The following is a 15,673-nucleotide window of genomic DNA, read 5'->3' on the forward strand; positions in this document are numbered from 1 at the left end:
GCTGCAGTTCATGGGGTCACAAAGAATCAGACACACTGAGTGACTGAACTGACCTGAAGTTTCTAGAAACTGTGAGTGTTTGTTCCATATCTGAAATCTGTCCAAAGCTCCTCAAAAGATTCAAGCATTCTCTTGAAAAGGACTAATTACATACCATTAAGGTCCCAGTGGAGTTCCCCCGATAACCCTGCCACCGCTGTCCATCGAGGCTGTACATGATGATAAACTGAGAGATGTACAGGCTGGAGAACTTCTGCCGGGCACCCTGAGTCAGGATGCTGTGAATAATCATCGGCGCCAACAGATCCACCTACCAATGAAAGCAACACTTGATTTTACATGGTGGTATATGCCATATTCTGAAAAGATTTCTCTGCTTAAGAAGAATCTACCTTGATAGAGAGAAGCCCAATATTCCCTTGGAGGTGCAAGTGCAACAGAGATCAGTGTGGAAATGTAGATGTGTGGGAAGCTGTGGAATCAATGACGGGAAGTGTGTTCACTGAGTTCCCAGGCCACGTCCTGACAAAGGAAATCACTTTGGAATCACTGAGCCCCACTTTTCTCTACACACATCCTTAGTGCTGCACACCTGGACCCCATAGCAGGTGCCTCCCTGACACACCAGCCTCTGACTGGACAAAGCCATTTGCCTTCTCTGCCCCCAGACTACCCGCCTCCCACCATTACTATCAGTGCCAAATTACTGTCCCTCCTGCAAGTGTTAGTGCAGAAACTCTTTCTCCTGCTTAGCCTTTCCCAACTCATCCAGAGAACTTTCAGGTGGCTTCTTTTCTGCTTCCAGTCCACTTTGTATATAATTTCATTATAGTAAATTATTGCACCCCATTGTAAACTTTTCTTTGCTTTTTGCCTTCCTTGTTAGACTGAGATCCTGAAGGCAATAAGCCTGTCTCAGTCACCTAACCTTTTTGTGTCTCAATTTCTTGCTCTGTACAGTGGAGTTAATAATGGTATTTATCTCAAAATGTTACCAGAAGGATTACAGAGTTAATACATGCAATGTGCTGAGTTCACTGCTGGCACACACTAAACATGTAATATGTTAGGTTTTACATTCTCTCTAGCCCTGGCACCTAACATGGGATCTGATGGAATATTGATCCTTAGTAGTAAGGAATGGTTGGATCTGAAAGAAGAGGGCATGGGTCACACAAGCATTACAGGAATTTTGACATCAGTTGGTACCCTAATTTCTCCCAGATGCCTGGCACACTCAGCTAGGACTGGTCTGGACTCTTGTACTTAATGGCGATTTTTCTCAGTTGACTCTAAGCTCTATCTATACATCATTCATCAAAGAATATATTTTTAGCATTTGTTATGTGCCAAGCACTCTTCTTGGAGAAGGAAATGGCAACCCACTTCAGTATTCTTGCCTGGATAATTCCGTGGACAGAGGAGTCTGTCAGGCTACAGTCCACAGGGTCACAAAGGGTTGGATACGAATGAGTGACTGAGCACATGCACTTTTCTGGGTACTAGCAACAGAGTTGTGAACAATAAAAAAAGCCCTGCCTTCATGGAGCTTACATGGAGAAGAAGGAGAAGGGTGTGCAAGGAAGGAGGCGTGTTTGAACGTTAGTCCTGACTGCTCACATGTTGACATGATAATATTTTTGGATATGTTGGATTAAAGACAATGTATTATGTTTTTTTTGGCAGAGCCACACGGCCTGCAGGATTTTAATTCACTGAGCAGGGATTAAACTCAGGCCCTTACACATGTGCTTTGCATTTGTGGTTCACATGATATTTCTGTTGGCCAGCGCTGCTCCAGAGGACATGGGGAAGGGAGAAAAGATGAAAGACTGAGTCATTGAAAAAAAAATTCAGTTAACCTAGGGACACTTTCAGTAATGACTCCAAGTTGGTTGACTGGATTTGGCCTAACTTTAGCAGGCGTTTCTTACTACTCTGTGGTGTAGAATTTGTGAAGAAGAAGGCTTTGGTTTTAGAAAAAGAAGAAGCCACATTTTCTTGCCTTGTGGGACCAGGGATCAAGCCATTTGTTTTTGTGTTAACGTGAAGGAATTGGAGGACTCAAGGATACCTAGGCAATTGAAGACATCTAAAAAAAGAATATGCAGTCTTTGGAGGTGGTAAATTTGATGTTATAGAAAGATATTCAGAGATTCTAATCCCAGTAGAAAGATTAAAAACACAGTGTAGGACTTCCCTGCTAGCTCAGTGGTAGAGTCTGCCTCCAGTGCAGGGGACATGCGTTCGATCCTTGGTCCTGGAAGATCCCACGTGCCTCAGGACAGCTAAGCCCATGAGCCACAACTACTGAGCTTGTGTTTTAGAGCCTGGTAACCAAAACTACTGAAGCTGGTGCTCTGCCACAAGAGCAGCCACCACAGTGAGAAACCTGCACATAACTAGAGAGCAGCTCCTACTTGCCACAATTAGAGAAAAAACTGCGTAATGAAAACCCAGGGCAGCAAAAATAATTAAAAAACAAAATACAGAGCACTCAATTCTATTCCTGAGTCTTTCAGTCCTGACTCTTTCGGTACAAATCATAAGCCACTCTGTTCTTCAGTTCTTTTCCTCATCTATTACTTGGGGTTTGATGAAAATGACTTAGGCAGGAAGGAGGTATACAAGGCATTGAGCTTGCCAAAGGAATGTGTGATGTGATGGAATGCAATGCATTTTCTAACCTTGATCCAAGGAGAGGGATCCTTGGTGCTCCAGGCATTGATTGATCCAGAATAATGAAGTCTGGCCAGCTTTGGGGCCCACTGTCCTTTGCTCGAGAAAGGGAAGAGAGATTAGATTCAGCTGGGTTGGTCCTGGACACGTAGGAATAAAATTACTCTCTTGAGAAAGGTTAATCCTAGCTGTGAAGACAAAGGTATAAAGCAGAGTAATATCAATGACTACTGAAGTGTTTGGCTTGTCCTTCTTGTCTATTTTATTTTCTAAAATTTAGTAAGTTTGTTGATTTTTTGTACCTCTACTTAGCTAATACTAATGTGTCACCTGCACCATCAATTAATATTATTTCTCTATTACATAATCTATGTTCACTGGAGAGAAATAAGAAATAAAAAGAAAACATAAGTTAAAAAAATAAAAGAAGTATAAAACATCATCCACCCAAAGAAAAATAGTACTATTTTGGTATATATTTCTCAAACATCTTTTTCAAATGTTTTTTTCGCCTCTAAAATGGAGTTTGGCAAACTTTTTTCCTGTAAATAATTTAGCCTTTATCATCTGGTGTTGTGACATTTAAATGCTGTTGTAGAGCGAAAGCTACAGAGACTTCCCTGTAGCTCAAATGGTAAAGAATCTGCCTGCAATGTAGGAGACCAGGGTTCAATCCCTGGGTGGGGAAGATTCTCTGGAGAAGGGAATGGTAATCCACTCCAGTACTCTTGCCTGAAGAATCCCATAGACAGAGGAGCCTGGCAGGCTACAGTCCATGGGGTTGCAGAAAGTCGGACATAACTGAGCAACTAACAAACACAGACACACACACACAGTGAAAGTGCCCACAGATAATTGTAAATGAACAAGTGTGGCTTCTTTATGAACACTGGAATTAGAATTTCATATAGTTTTCACATGTCATGAAATATTCTTCTCCTTTTGTTTTCCCCCAATCATTTAAGAATAGAAAAATAATTCTTAGCTTGAAGGCCATACAAAATCAAGTGATGGACTGGATGTGACCTGTGGGCTACAGTTTGAGAAAAATGCAGCTTCATGCTACAGCGAAGAGAATGGATTGAAGGGAAGCCACGTGGAAGGCAGGCAGGACATTTAAAGAGGCAGATGCATTACTTGGGTGAGAAAAGAAAATAGATTGAGAGGCACCTATGGAGTAGAATTTATAGAAGCATGAAGATGGATTGTTTATCTGAATCTTTCCAACAGAAATAAAAAACCATATAATCAGCTCAGTGCTTTGAGAGAAAGGAATACTGTTTACCATATTGTCCTGAAGCTGTAATCTGAAAATCTCTAATGCGTCCAGAAGCCATTCCCAGTGGAATTTGACACTCTGAAATCAAACCAGGGGAGCACAATCATTAGAAGTGCAGAAACAGAGCTTCACAAATGCAGGTCAATGAGAACACCAAGAAATGCTCATATTTTTTAGTGTATACTACATGGCAAGAATTGGATGCAAGATTTTTATTGTACTATCTTATTTAACTAGTTCCAACAGGAAGGCACTAGAACTACTCAGATTTTGCAACTGAGTAAAGCAAAAACATTACTTTGCCAACAAAGATCTATCTAGTCAAGGCTATGGTTTTTCCAGTAGTCGTGTATGGATGTGAACTGGACTATAAAGAAAGCTGAGCACCAAAGAACTGATGCTTTTGAACTGTGGTGTTAGAGAAGACACTTGAGAGTGCCTTGGACTGCAAGGAGATCCACCCAGTCCATCCTAAAGGAGATCAGTCCTGGGTGTTCATTGGAAGGACTGATGTTGAAGCTGAAACTCCAATACTTTGGCCACCTGATGGGAAGAACTGACTCATTGGAAAAGACCCTGATGCTGGGAAAAATTGAAGGCAGGAGAAGGGGATGACAGAGGATGAGATGGTTGGATGGTATCACCGACTCAATGGACATGAGTTTGAGTAAATTCCGGGAGTTGGTGTTGGACAGGGAGGCCTGGCATGCTTTGGTACATGGGGTTGCAAAGAGTCGGACGTGACTGAGCAACTAAACTGAACTGAAAACTAGGGTCCATCCATAAGTATACCAGTGGTTCTCTCCTTGTTGAGGATTAAAACTCAACTTCTTCCAGATGATATATGAGAGTTATGCTTCATAACAGGACCAAAATTAAGCTTCAAAATTTGCTCCTGGAGCTCTTGGGACTTCAGTGTTAAAGTGTTCAAAGCTTCAGGCAGATCCGCCCTCCTCTGAGGATTCTGATTTCTGCCCGCAATATTCATTTTAGATTTGGTAATGACTGTGAGCTTGTATGAAGTTCTTGGCAAAGGCCACCCTTTGAGGAGGTGGAAAGCGGTCAAGTGCCCAGTGCCACTCACCCTTGCTGTACACCAGGAAGAGAGTGCTCATCCCAGCTTGTAGGTGCTCGCCAATAAGACATTCTATCCGCCAAGTCCCAACCTTGGATGGTAGCATTTCCACGGTCTCAAAGACACCTTAGCAAAACCAGAAGGCAGAAGAGTGACTTCCTCTCACCAAAACGGGCGTAAGATACATCAGATTATGCAGAACATCAGAGGAGATCTAGCCAAGTCAGTTGCACCACTCTTTGACCCAAAGCGCCTGTGATGTAGCCCCTGCAGCTGGAGACGAGGTGAAGTTCTGACCCTGGGGAAAGGGTGAGAAAGAGTACCCGGATGCTTCAGGGGTGGAGATGGGAGAAAGCTACTGCATTAGGACTGGCCTGCACTCTCAAGGCTTGGCAGAGCCAGAGGTGGATTTCTCATTGACAAGATGTGGGCTCCCTGCCTCAATGAGTAAAGTAACCCTAGGAGCAAGAAGCTAGAGGTGAATGCTGAGGGGCTGAAGGCTGAGTGATAAGTGACCATCCAGAATAAAGGTAAAATCAACCAAGTCAAGAGGATTTCATGTAAGAGGGTCCCCCAAAGGAGTTTCTGCAGAGCCCCTGAAAGTACCCCACCAGAGAAAGAGTCCTCTTTAAATATCTGCCGTGCTTCCCTGAGAGCTCAGTAAAGAATCTGCCTGCAATGCAGGAGGCCCCAGTTCAATTCCTGGGTCAGGAAGATCAGTTGGAGAAGGGTTAGGCTACCCACTCCAGTCTTCTTGGGCTTCCCTGGTGGCTTAGCTGGCAAAGAATCCGCCTGCAATGCAGGAGACCTGGGTTTGATCCCTGGGTTGGGAAGATCCCCTGGAGAATGGAAAGGCTACCCACTCCAGTATTCTGGCCTGGAGAATCCCATGGACTATAGTCCATGGGGTCGCAAAGAGTCAGACACAACTGAGCGACTTGCACTTTGACTTTTCACTTTCACTTTAAATATCTGCCAGGTGCAGACAGTGGTGATATCCCTTATCTCTCCCCCCTCCAAGCTACGGTTCAAAGCAGCAACCAGACAGGAGTGCAGGGGGAAGCATAGGAAGGAGATATTGAGGTTAAAATCAAGTTCCGAAGCTAAAGGCCAAATTAGTGATCTGGAAGAGAAACCTAAGGACATAATGCAAAAAGGCAAGCAAACAGAAGGAAATGAGGGAAACTGAGTCATAGAAGATAAAGAAGTCCAAGACTTTTCTAATGAAAGTTCTGCAAGGAAAGAAAACAAAAGGAGGGGGCGGGAATCAGAGAAATGATAAGGAGAAAAATCCTCTAAAGCTTAAGAATGAAATGCATGATTTCAGAGCGAAAGGACCCACTGAATGCCATAGCAGAGCACTTGTCATGAAACCCAGAAGGAGGTGCCTCTTGCTGAAAATCTAGAATAAAACCTTATAAAAGGAAATTCAGAATTTTAATGAAGAATGGAATTTCCCCGGCAGTCCACTGGTTACAACTCTATGTTTCCATTTCATGGGGCGGAGTTTGTATCCCTGGTCAGGGAACTAAGATCCCGCCTGCCGTGTGGCACAGCCAAGAAAAAAGGGGGAAATTTTTCTTTGATTAATGTGTTGAAGTGGACATTATGATGTCTGACTTGAATTTTCTTTGTGACGTGAAGTGACTGCAGGCCTGTCCATTACTCAAGAGTCAGCAAGAAAAGTCACTGGGCTTATCAGAATTTTTACACAGAAACAGAAGTTTAGTTCCACTATTAAACCTATTTTTTTCCTTCCTTCTGTTTTGCCTGCACTGTGAGGTATATGGGATCTTAGTTCCCCGATCAGTGATCAAAACTGTGTGCCCTGTGGTAGAAGCACTAAAACCAGCACTGGATCACCAGGGAAGTTCAGAACCTGTTTTAAAGGAACATTTGAGAATTAAGATGATATTCTGTTTTGATCAACAGTGGGAGCAGTGTTTAATCAAAATTTGTTCTTCATACATAAACCAATCACTCTTTGGGAATCACTAATTGGTGATTGGAACCAATCACTATTGGTGCCCTGTGGGATTCGAGTTGGGAGAAAAATCCTCTTTTTCTAGGAAAGTGCTGGGACATCCATTGTCCATTGATTCTGCTCTGTTTCCTTTACAGCACATTATCTGTATCTTAAATGATCATGTTCGTTTGCTAAGTTCTTTATGATCTCTCTTCTTTGTTCAAGGGACATATCCCCAGGGCCTAGACCTTGAAAGGAGCTCTTCAGCAAGCACAGGAAGTTGAAGACAGAGCGCAAACTGGTTTGTACCTGGGTAGAGATTGTAGACCGCCATTTTATACTCCTCCGTTTTTCGCACAGTGAACACATGGCCACTGAAATGAATGGAATGGATATTTTCATTGCTGCCCATGCTGAGCAGATACCACCTAATCCTTTGATGCTGAGCCATGACTAAGCCAGGGAGTGTATCCATCACATAGCCATTGATTGCTAGACAAAGAACACAGAGAAAGCTGTTAATGTCTATTGTGCCTGGGTCTTTCCCTCCATTCCAGCCAAAAGGATGGATTCCTAGGAAGACTGCACTCTCATCCATATACTCTCAAATCGTGCAACATCCCAGCCTCAGGCTCCAGGCTCACTTCACGGCAAATGAGATTTGGGTGTGGACTGCATTACCATGGAAGCGATACTTTTCTTGGAAAGTAGGGTCCTCTGGCTGGACATGGCAGGGTGCCACGCAGTTCCTTGCCATGTTTTCGGCAAAGTACCAGCTCTTGGTCTCATCAAAAATGGTGAAAAACAGAGCGAATTCCTGTACTGTCACTTGTCTCCCATGAGCAGCACTCAGCGTGTCCACACGGCAGATCAGAATGGGGCCAATCAAGCCTGAGTGCACATCTTTTTCCTGAAAGGAAAGACATTAGTTCTAGGAGCGAATGTTCTCTCACTCAGGAACCAGAGGGGATTTCTCATCAGCTTTTATGACCCTCCACCCCATTCTGCAGCTTCCCATGGGACAATTCTTCCTCTTTAGTAGATTCCTGAGTGATATGTCTACAACATAAATATGCTGACACCTCCCCTATTGAAAACTTCCCATTATGCTGGGGATAAATCCCACACTTCTTAGCAGCTGACACAAAGAAGACCTTTTCTTTTTTTTTAACACTTTACTTTTTGGCTGCACCTCAGGGCATGTGGGATCTCAGCTCCTGACCAGGGATTGAACCTGTGTCCCCTGCAGTGAAGGCACAGAGTCTTAACCATGAGACTGTCAGGGAAGTTCTGAGACTCTTTCTTTCAAAGCAGGAAAGGGCCAGCACAAAGGAGCCCTGCTTACCAGATCAACATCAGAAAAGTAAGCCCAGGCTTTGCAGTCAAACTCATCTTTGGTGGGTGCCATATGGTGCTGCACTTTCCAAAAGTAGCTTTGGGTTTCATTAGGCTTGACAAACTTTTTTCGAGGTTCTGCTCCTTGTCTCTGATCTCCGTTATAAGAAATAAGGCTAGAATAGAAGGAGTAGGGACGAGAGGCCTGGTTTTTGAAAGTTACCTGCAGAGGAAGAGAGAAAAAGGCAAGTATTATGTTTTAGGATCTTGTAAAGTTCTTACATCCCTAATAGCAATGCCTATTTAGGGGGTGTTATTCAGGTTTTCAATACCTGGAGGAATCGGTATGTTATTAGAACCCAAACCTAAAGATCTGTGAAAGAAACTGAGACATTTTTCATTTCCACAGTCTTTAAGACATGAACTCACAGTTACAAAGGAGAAAATTGCTAAATCCTTAAAAGAAATTCTAAAGTAAAAGAGAAAATATGACCACAGGGGTTTTAAGAGACCATAACCCCAGGAACTGATCCTCTTAAAGTTCTTCATGACAAATGCCAGGATGATTACATATGCTCCTTATACAAGACTTTTCTTTTTTTAATTAAAAAGTTATACATTTTCATGGGACATATGGAAAGTAAAATTCAAGTCAGAATAAATTCACTCAAAATCCTATAATTTTAGAACCTTCTATATCCTTCCTGTAAACAATCAGTTGGGACAATGGATGACTGTTTCTAGAAAAAAAATAAAACTATCTTGATCTTTGGCTCATACAGCGCCAAAGCAAATTCTAGTCTACAGGAATTATTATTGGATTAAAAAGTTAGATGTTAAGAAATTAAACTGTAAAAGAAAGTTGAAGAAAATATAGGTGATTTTAAGAAAATAAATCTCTGTATAGGGAAGGATTTTTATAAACATAAAAGCTATCAAAGTGTCATAAAGGAAAGATTTATGGGTTACTACCTAAAACTTCAAACATATTTTATTTTAAAAATCACTATATATAAAATTGGGCTTTCCTGGTAGCTCAGACAGTAAAGAATCTGCCTGCAATGTGGGAGACATGGGTTTGATCCTTGGGTTAGGAAAATCGCCTAGAGGAAGGCATGGCAACCCACTCCACTTTTCTTGTCTGGAGAATCCCATGGACAGAGGAGCCTGGCAGGCTGCAGTCCACAGGGTCATAAAGAGTCAGACACAACATATATAAAATTAAAAGAAAATAAACTTAGAAAAATAGTATTCACTAAAATGACCAATGATCATTAATATATCAATGATCTATAATATATATGGTAATACAAATTAACAAGAAAAGCATTCACTCCAAAAATTCAACTATGCAAAGAACATTAACAGATAATTTGTTAGAGAAAGACTTAAAATGTTCCTGTACATTGCACTTCTGGAATTTTATCCTGGGAAAAGAATTGTGATGACATCATTACTTAAACAGTGGAAAAAAAAGAAACTATCTAAAAGGTTGTTCAAAGAAAAACAGTTAAATAAACCATAAAATCATATAATGAACTAATATTCTTTCAGTTGAAAAACATATGTAGTGTGTTTAATAACATAAAGAATGTTTATAACATTTATTTTAAAAAGAAGTAGAATGATGAATTGCATAATTTTGAATACATAAGGAAAATACATAGGAAAAACATAAGAACATAGAGAAAAATGATAATTATGGGGTTATTTTTCAATTTTCTTATTTTCTATACTTTAAACTTTTTGAAAGTGTGAAAATAGTATTTTTATAATCAGAAATTAAAAAAACACATATGGATCAATTTTCTTGTAATCCCATTGTCCTCAACTTACCATGATATTGTCTTCCACTTCTGCTCTTATATATGGTCCCAAGAGTCCCAGGTGTTCATTTAATTGTCCACGGTATACGGCCTGAGTAAAGGAGCCATCAGTAAATTCCTCGAATACCACCTTTTTGAACTGAGGGACTCCTCCATTCTGAGACCTGGTAAAAAAAAAAGCAGAGGAAAAGCAATATCTTCATGCCCTAGGTGAGTAGAAAAGAGATGCATTTAATAGAACTGATAATGAATTCCTACTTTTGCATTCCAGTCCCGTATAATGAAAAGGACATCATTTTGGGGTGTTAGTTCTAAAAGGTCTTGTAGGTCTTCATAGAACCGTTCAACTTCAGCTTCTTCAGCGTTACTGGTAGGGGCATAGGCTTGGATTACCATGATATTGAATGGTTTGCCATGGAAATGAACAGAGATCATTCTGTCGTTTTTGAGATTGCATCCAAGTACTGCATTCTGGACTCTTCTGTTGACCATGATGGCTACTCCATTTCTCCTAAGGGATTCCTGCCCACAGTAGTAGATATAATGGTCATCTGAGTTAAATTCACCCATTCCAGTCCATTTTAGTTCGCTGATTCCTAGAATGTCGATGTTCACTCTTGCCATCTCCTGTTTGACCACTTCCAATTTGCCTTGATTCATGGGCCTGACATTCCAGGTTCCTATGCAATATTGCTCTTTACAGCATCGGACCTTGCTTCTATTACCAGTCGCATCCACAACTGGGTATTGTTTTTGCTTTGGCTCCATCCCTTCATTCTTTCTGGAGTTATTTCTCCACTGATCTCCAGTACATATTGGGCACCTATCGACCCTGGGAGTTCCCCTTTCAGTATCCTATCATTTTGCCTTTTCATACTGTTAATGAGGTTCTCAAGGCAAGAATACTGAAGTGGCTTGCCATTCCCTTCTCCAGTGGACCATATTCTGGAGTAACGGGAAAATTTGGCTTTGGAGTATGGAATGAAGCAGGGCAAAGGCTAATAGAGTTTTGCCAAGGGAACACACTGGTCATAGCAAACACCCTCTTCCAACAGCACAAGAGAAGACTCTACACATGGACATCAACAAATGGTCAACACCAAAATCAGATTGATTATATTTGCAGCCAAAGATGGAGAAGCTCTATACAGTCAGCAAAAACAAGACCAGGAGCCGACTGTGGCTCAGATCATGAACTCCTTATTGCCAAATTCAGACTTAAATTGAAGAAAGTGGGGAAAACCACTAGACCATTCAGGTGTGACCTAAATCAAATCCCTTATGATTATACAGCGGAAGTGAGAAATAGATTTAAGGCACTAGATCTGATAGACAGAGTGCCTGATGAACTATGGATGGAGATTCATGACACTGTACAGGAGACAGGAATCAAGAGCATCCCCATGGAAAAGAAATGCAAAAAAGCAAAATGGCCGTCTGAGGAGGCCTTACAAATAGCTGTGAAAAGAAGAGACGCAAGAAGCAGAGGAGAAAAGGAAAGATATAAGCATCTGAATGCAGAATTCCAAAGAATAGCAAGGAGAGATAAGAAAGCCTTCCTCAGCGATCAATGCAAAGAGATCGAGGAAAACAATAGAATGGGAAAGACTAGAGATCTCTTCAAGAAAATTAGAGATACCACAGGAACATTTCATGCAAAGATGGGCTCGATAAAGGACAGAAATGGTATGGACCTAACAGAAGCAGAAGATATTAAGAAGAGGTGGCAAGAATACACAGAAGAACTGTACAAAAAATATCTTCACGACCAAGATAATCACGATGGTGTGATCACTCACCTAGAGCCAGACATCCTGGAATGTGAAGTCAAGTGGGCCTTAGGAAGCATCACTACGAACAAAGCTAGTGGAGGTGATGGAATTCCAGTTGAGCTATTTCAAATCCTGAAAGATGATGCTGTGAAAGTGCTGCACTCAATATGCCAGCAAATTTGGAAAACTCAGCAGTGGCCACAGGACTGGAAAAGGTCAGTTTTCATTCCAATCCCAAAGAAAGGCAATGCCAAAGACTGCTCAAACTACCACACAATTGCACTCATCTCACATGCTAGTAAAGCAACGCTTAAAATTCCCCAAGCCAGGCTTCAGCAATACGTGAACCATGAATTTCCAGATGTTCAAGCTGGTTTTAGAAAAGGCAGAGGAACCAGAGATCAAATTGCCAACATTTGATGGATCATGGAAAAAGCAAAGAGTTCTAGAAAAACATCTATTTCTGCTTTATTGACTATGCCAAAGCCTTTGACTGTGTGGATCACAATAAACTGTGGAAAATTCTGAAAGAGATGGGAATACCAGACCACCTGACCTGCCTCTTGAGAAACCTATATGCAGGTCAAGAAGCAACAGTTAGAACTGGACATGGACCAACAGACGGGTTCCAAATAGGAAAAGGAGTACATCAAGACTATATACTGTCACCCTGCTTATTTAACTTATATGCAGGGTACATCATGAGAAACGCTGGGCTGGAAGAAGCACAAGCTGGAATCAAGATTGCCGGGAGAAGTATCAATAACCTGAGATATGCAGATGACACCACCCTTATGGCAGAAAGTGAAGAGGAACAAAAAAGCCTCTTGATGAAAGAGAAAGAGGAGAGTGAAAATGTTCGCTTAAAGCTCAACATTCAGAAAACGAAGATCATGGCATCCGGTCCCATCACTTCATGGCAAATAGATGGGGAAACAGTAGAAACAGTGTCAGAATTTTTTCTGGGCTCCAAAATCACTGCAGATGGTGACCGCAGCCATGAAATTAAAAGATGCTTACGCCTTGGAAGGAAAGTTATGACCAACCTAAATAGCATATTGAAAAGCAGAGATATTACTTTGCCAACAAAAGTCCGTCTAGTGAAGGCTATGGTTTTTCCAGTGGTCATGTATGGATGTGAGAGTTGGACTGTGAAGAAGGCTGAGCGCCGAAGAATTGATGCTTTTGAACTGTGGTGTTGGAGAAGACTCTTGAGAGTCCCTTGTACTGCAAGGAGATCCAACCAGTCCATCCTAAAGGAGATCAGTCCTGGGTGTTCTTTGGAAGGACTGATGCTGAAGCTGAAACTCCAATAGTTTGGCCACCTCATGCAAAGAGTTGACTCATTGGAAAAGACCCTGATGCTGGGAGGGATTGAGGGCAGGAGGGGAAGGGGACGACAGAGGATGAGATGGCTGGATGGCATCACCGACTTGATGGACATGAGTTTGAGTGAACTCCAGGAGTTGGTGATGGACATGGAGGCCTGGTGTGCTGTGATTCATGGGGTCGCAAAGATTCAGACCTGACTGAGCGACTGAACTGAACTGAACTGAACTGATGATGAACTGGAAGTGTCATGGGGAGGGGAAGGGATAAAGAGGGATTAAAGATAACTTCTAGGTTTCTAATTTGGGCAAATGAATGGATGGTGATGCAATTCATTTAGCTGGAGAACCCTAGAGGAGTAGGTTGGGGTATACAGTTTGGATACATATGATTTATACTGGCAAATTCACAGAGATCAGGAGTCCAAAAGAGGGGTCTGGATGAAGATCATCCATATTTAGGTAATATCCAAATGCAATATGTGTTAGTCACTCAGTCGTCTCTGGTCTGACACTTTGCAATTCCATGGACTGTAGCATGCCCAGTCTCCTCTGTCCATGGAATTCTCCAGGCAAGAATACTGGAGTGGGTTGCCATTTTCTTCTCCAGAGTATCTTCCTGACCCAGGGATCGAACCTAGGTCACCTGCATTGCAAGTGGGTTCTTTACTGTCTGAACCACCATGGAAGCCCTTACACATGCAAGTGGCTTATCAAAGTGGTCAGTTTTGTTATGTCCTCGTCTTACTCGACATCTAAGTAACATGTTTCATAGTTGATCACTCTGTCCCCCTTGATATACTCTTCAGGCTTCTCTAGTATGTGAGATCCATGAAAGGAGGGGGGTTTGTCTGTTTTGTCCACTGCTGTACTCTCAGCTGCTGGAACACGTGCCTGGCACATAGTAGGTGCTCAGAAAATATATGTTGAATGTTGAATGGATGTAGGGTTTATAAACATATTCTAAATATGAGAGCCTCAGTGTTCAGTCCTTGGGCCACTTTTTTTTTTACTTTTTAAAAATTCTGTTAAAATTGTGAACTTAAAATGCATGAAACATAAATGCTTTTGGTTCAAAAATGCAACCACTACCAAGATCAAGAACTTTGCCAGAAGCCCAGAAGTCTCACTGTTATCTGCCTTTCCAATCACATCCTTTCTGTTTCCACTAAAGGTAAACCCCATTCTGATGTTTATAAATATTTATTTCATTTTGTTCATAATTGTACCAATTATGTCTACATATCTAAAGCATATAGTTTATTTTTGCCTGTTTTTGAAGTATGCAAATGGAATCATATTGCATAGATTCTTTAGTTTCTAGCTTCTTTTACTGAGCATTATAGTTGTGATTCATCTTCATTGTGTGTAGCTACAGTTTGTTCATGTGTATTGTTGTATAGTATTCCATTCTGCAAATATAACACAATCATGGGCACTGGAGTCATTTGTAATTTTTGGTGCTTATACATAGTCCTGATGTGAATCTTCAAATACACGTCTTTTGATAAACTTATATATGCATTTCTGTTGGGCACATATCTAGGAGTGGAATTGCTGAGTATGCATATGTTCAGCTTTGGTATATACTGTTGTTGTTTAGTCTCCAAATCGTATCTGACTCTTTTTGCAATCCCCTGGACTGTAGCCTGCCACACTCCTCTGTCCATGGGATTTCCCAGGCAAGAATACTGGAGTGGGTTGCCATTTCCTCCTCCAGGGGATCTTCCCAAACCAGGGATCGAACCTGTGTCTCTTATGTCTCCTGCATTGGCAGGTGAGTTCTTTACCATTAGCACCACCTGGGGAGCCCAGGCAGATAATACCACACTGTTTTCCCAAGTGGTTGTATCATTTTCCATTTTCATCAGCAATGTATGAGATTTCCATTTGCTCCAAATCTTCATAGACACTTGATATTGACTGTATTTTTGCATTTTGGGCCATTCTAATGGTTAGATAGCAGTGTGTATGAGGTTTTGTTTTGCATCTCCTGGTTAATAATGAGGTTAATTAAGCATCTTTTATTATGGGTAGTAGTCATTTGGATTTCCTCTTTTGTGGTATGCCTACACAAGCTTGTTTTTTTTTCCCCTGTATTTTGCCAATTTTTCTATTGAGAAATCTGATTTTTTTCTTATTGATTCAAAGGAGTACTCTATATATTCTTGATGTAAGTCTTTGATGGTCTTTTGTGCTGCAAACATCTTTCCTTCTGTGGTTAATTTTGCATTCCCTTTTTGTTATCTCATGATGAGCATAAGTTGGTAATTTTAATGTAGTGAAATTTATTTAAAATTTTCATAATTATTTTTGTATCTTAATATCAATTCTTTCTTTTCTTACCCTGACATTGTTGAGATATTCTCTTATTTTTTCTTTCTAAGAGGTTTATGGTTTTACATTTATATTT

The 15,673-nt window shown here is 41.2% G+C and overlaps 1 protein-coding gene across 3 annotated transcripts in view; it reads right to left on the minus strand.

Moving 5' to 3' along the window:
• Positions 1-15,673, minus strand: part of F8 (coagulation factor VIII) — a 135,170-nt gene that overhangs the window by 24,176 nt on the left and 95,321 nt on the right. Inside the window, exons 15-22 of one of the 3 annotated variants that reach the window (XR_011446413.1) lie at positions 10,171-10,324; positions 8,345-8,557; positions 7,681-7,909; positions 7,309-7,491; positions 5,043-5,159; positions 3,965-4,036; positions 2,688-2,867; positions 155-310 (exon numbers count right to left, since the gene is read on the minus strand). Coding sequence is in view for 2 of the 3 variants with exons in the window: in XM_070291927.1 (XP_070148028.1) it covers positions 155-310; positions 2,688-2,773; positions 3,965-4,036; positions 5,043-5,159; positions 7,309-7,491; positions 7,681-7,909; positions 8,345-8,557; positions 10,171-10,324 (1,210 nt within the window). In the remaining variant the exon portion in view is untranslated. Of the gene's footprint in view, positions 1-154; positions 311-2,687; positions 2,868-3,964; positions 4,037-5,042; positions 5,160-7,308; positions 7,492-7,680; positions 7,910-8,344; positions 8,558-10,170; positions 10,325-15,673 lie in introns of those variants that run through there. The other 2 variants (XM_070291927.1, XM_070291928.1) reach the window with 2 other exon arrangements.

Source organism: Ovis canadensis, chromosome X (genome assembly GCF_042477335.2).
Source record: "Ovis canadensis isolate MfBH-ARS-UI-01 breed Bighorn chromosome X, ARS-UI_OviCan_v2, whole genome shotgun sequence".
Classification (NCBI taxonomy): Eukaryota; Metazoa; Chordata; class Mammalia; order Artiodactyla; family Bovidae; genus Ovis; species Ovis canadensis.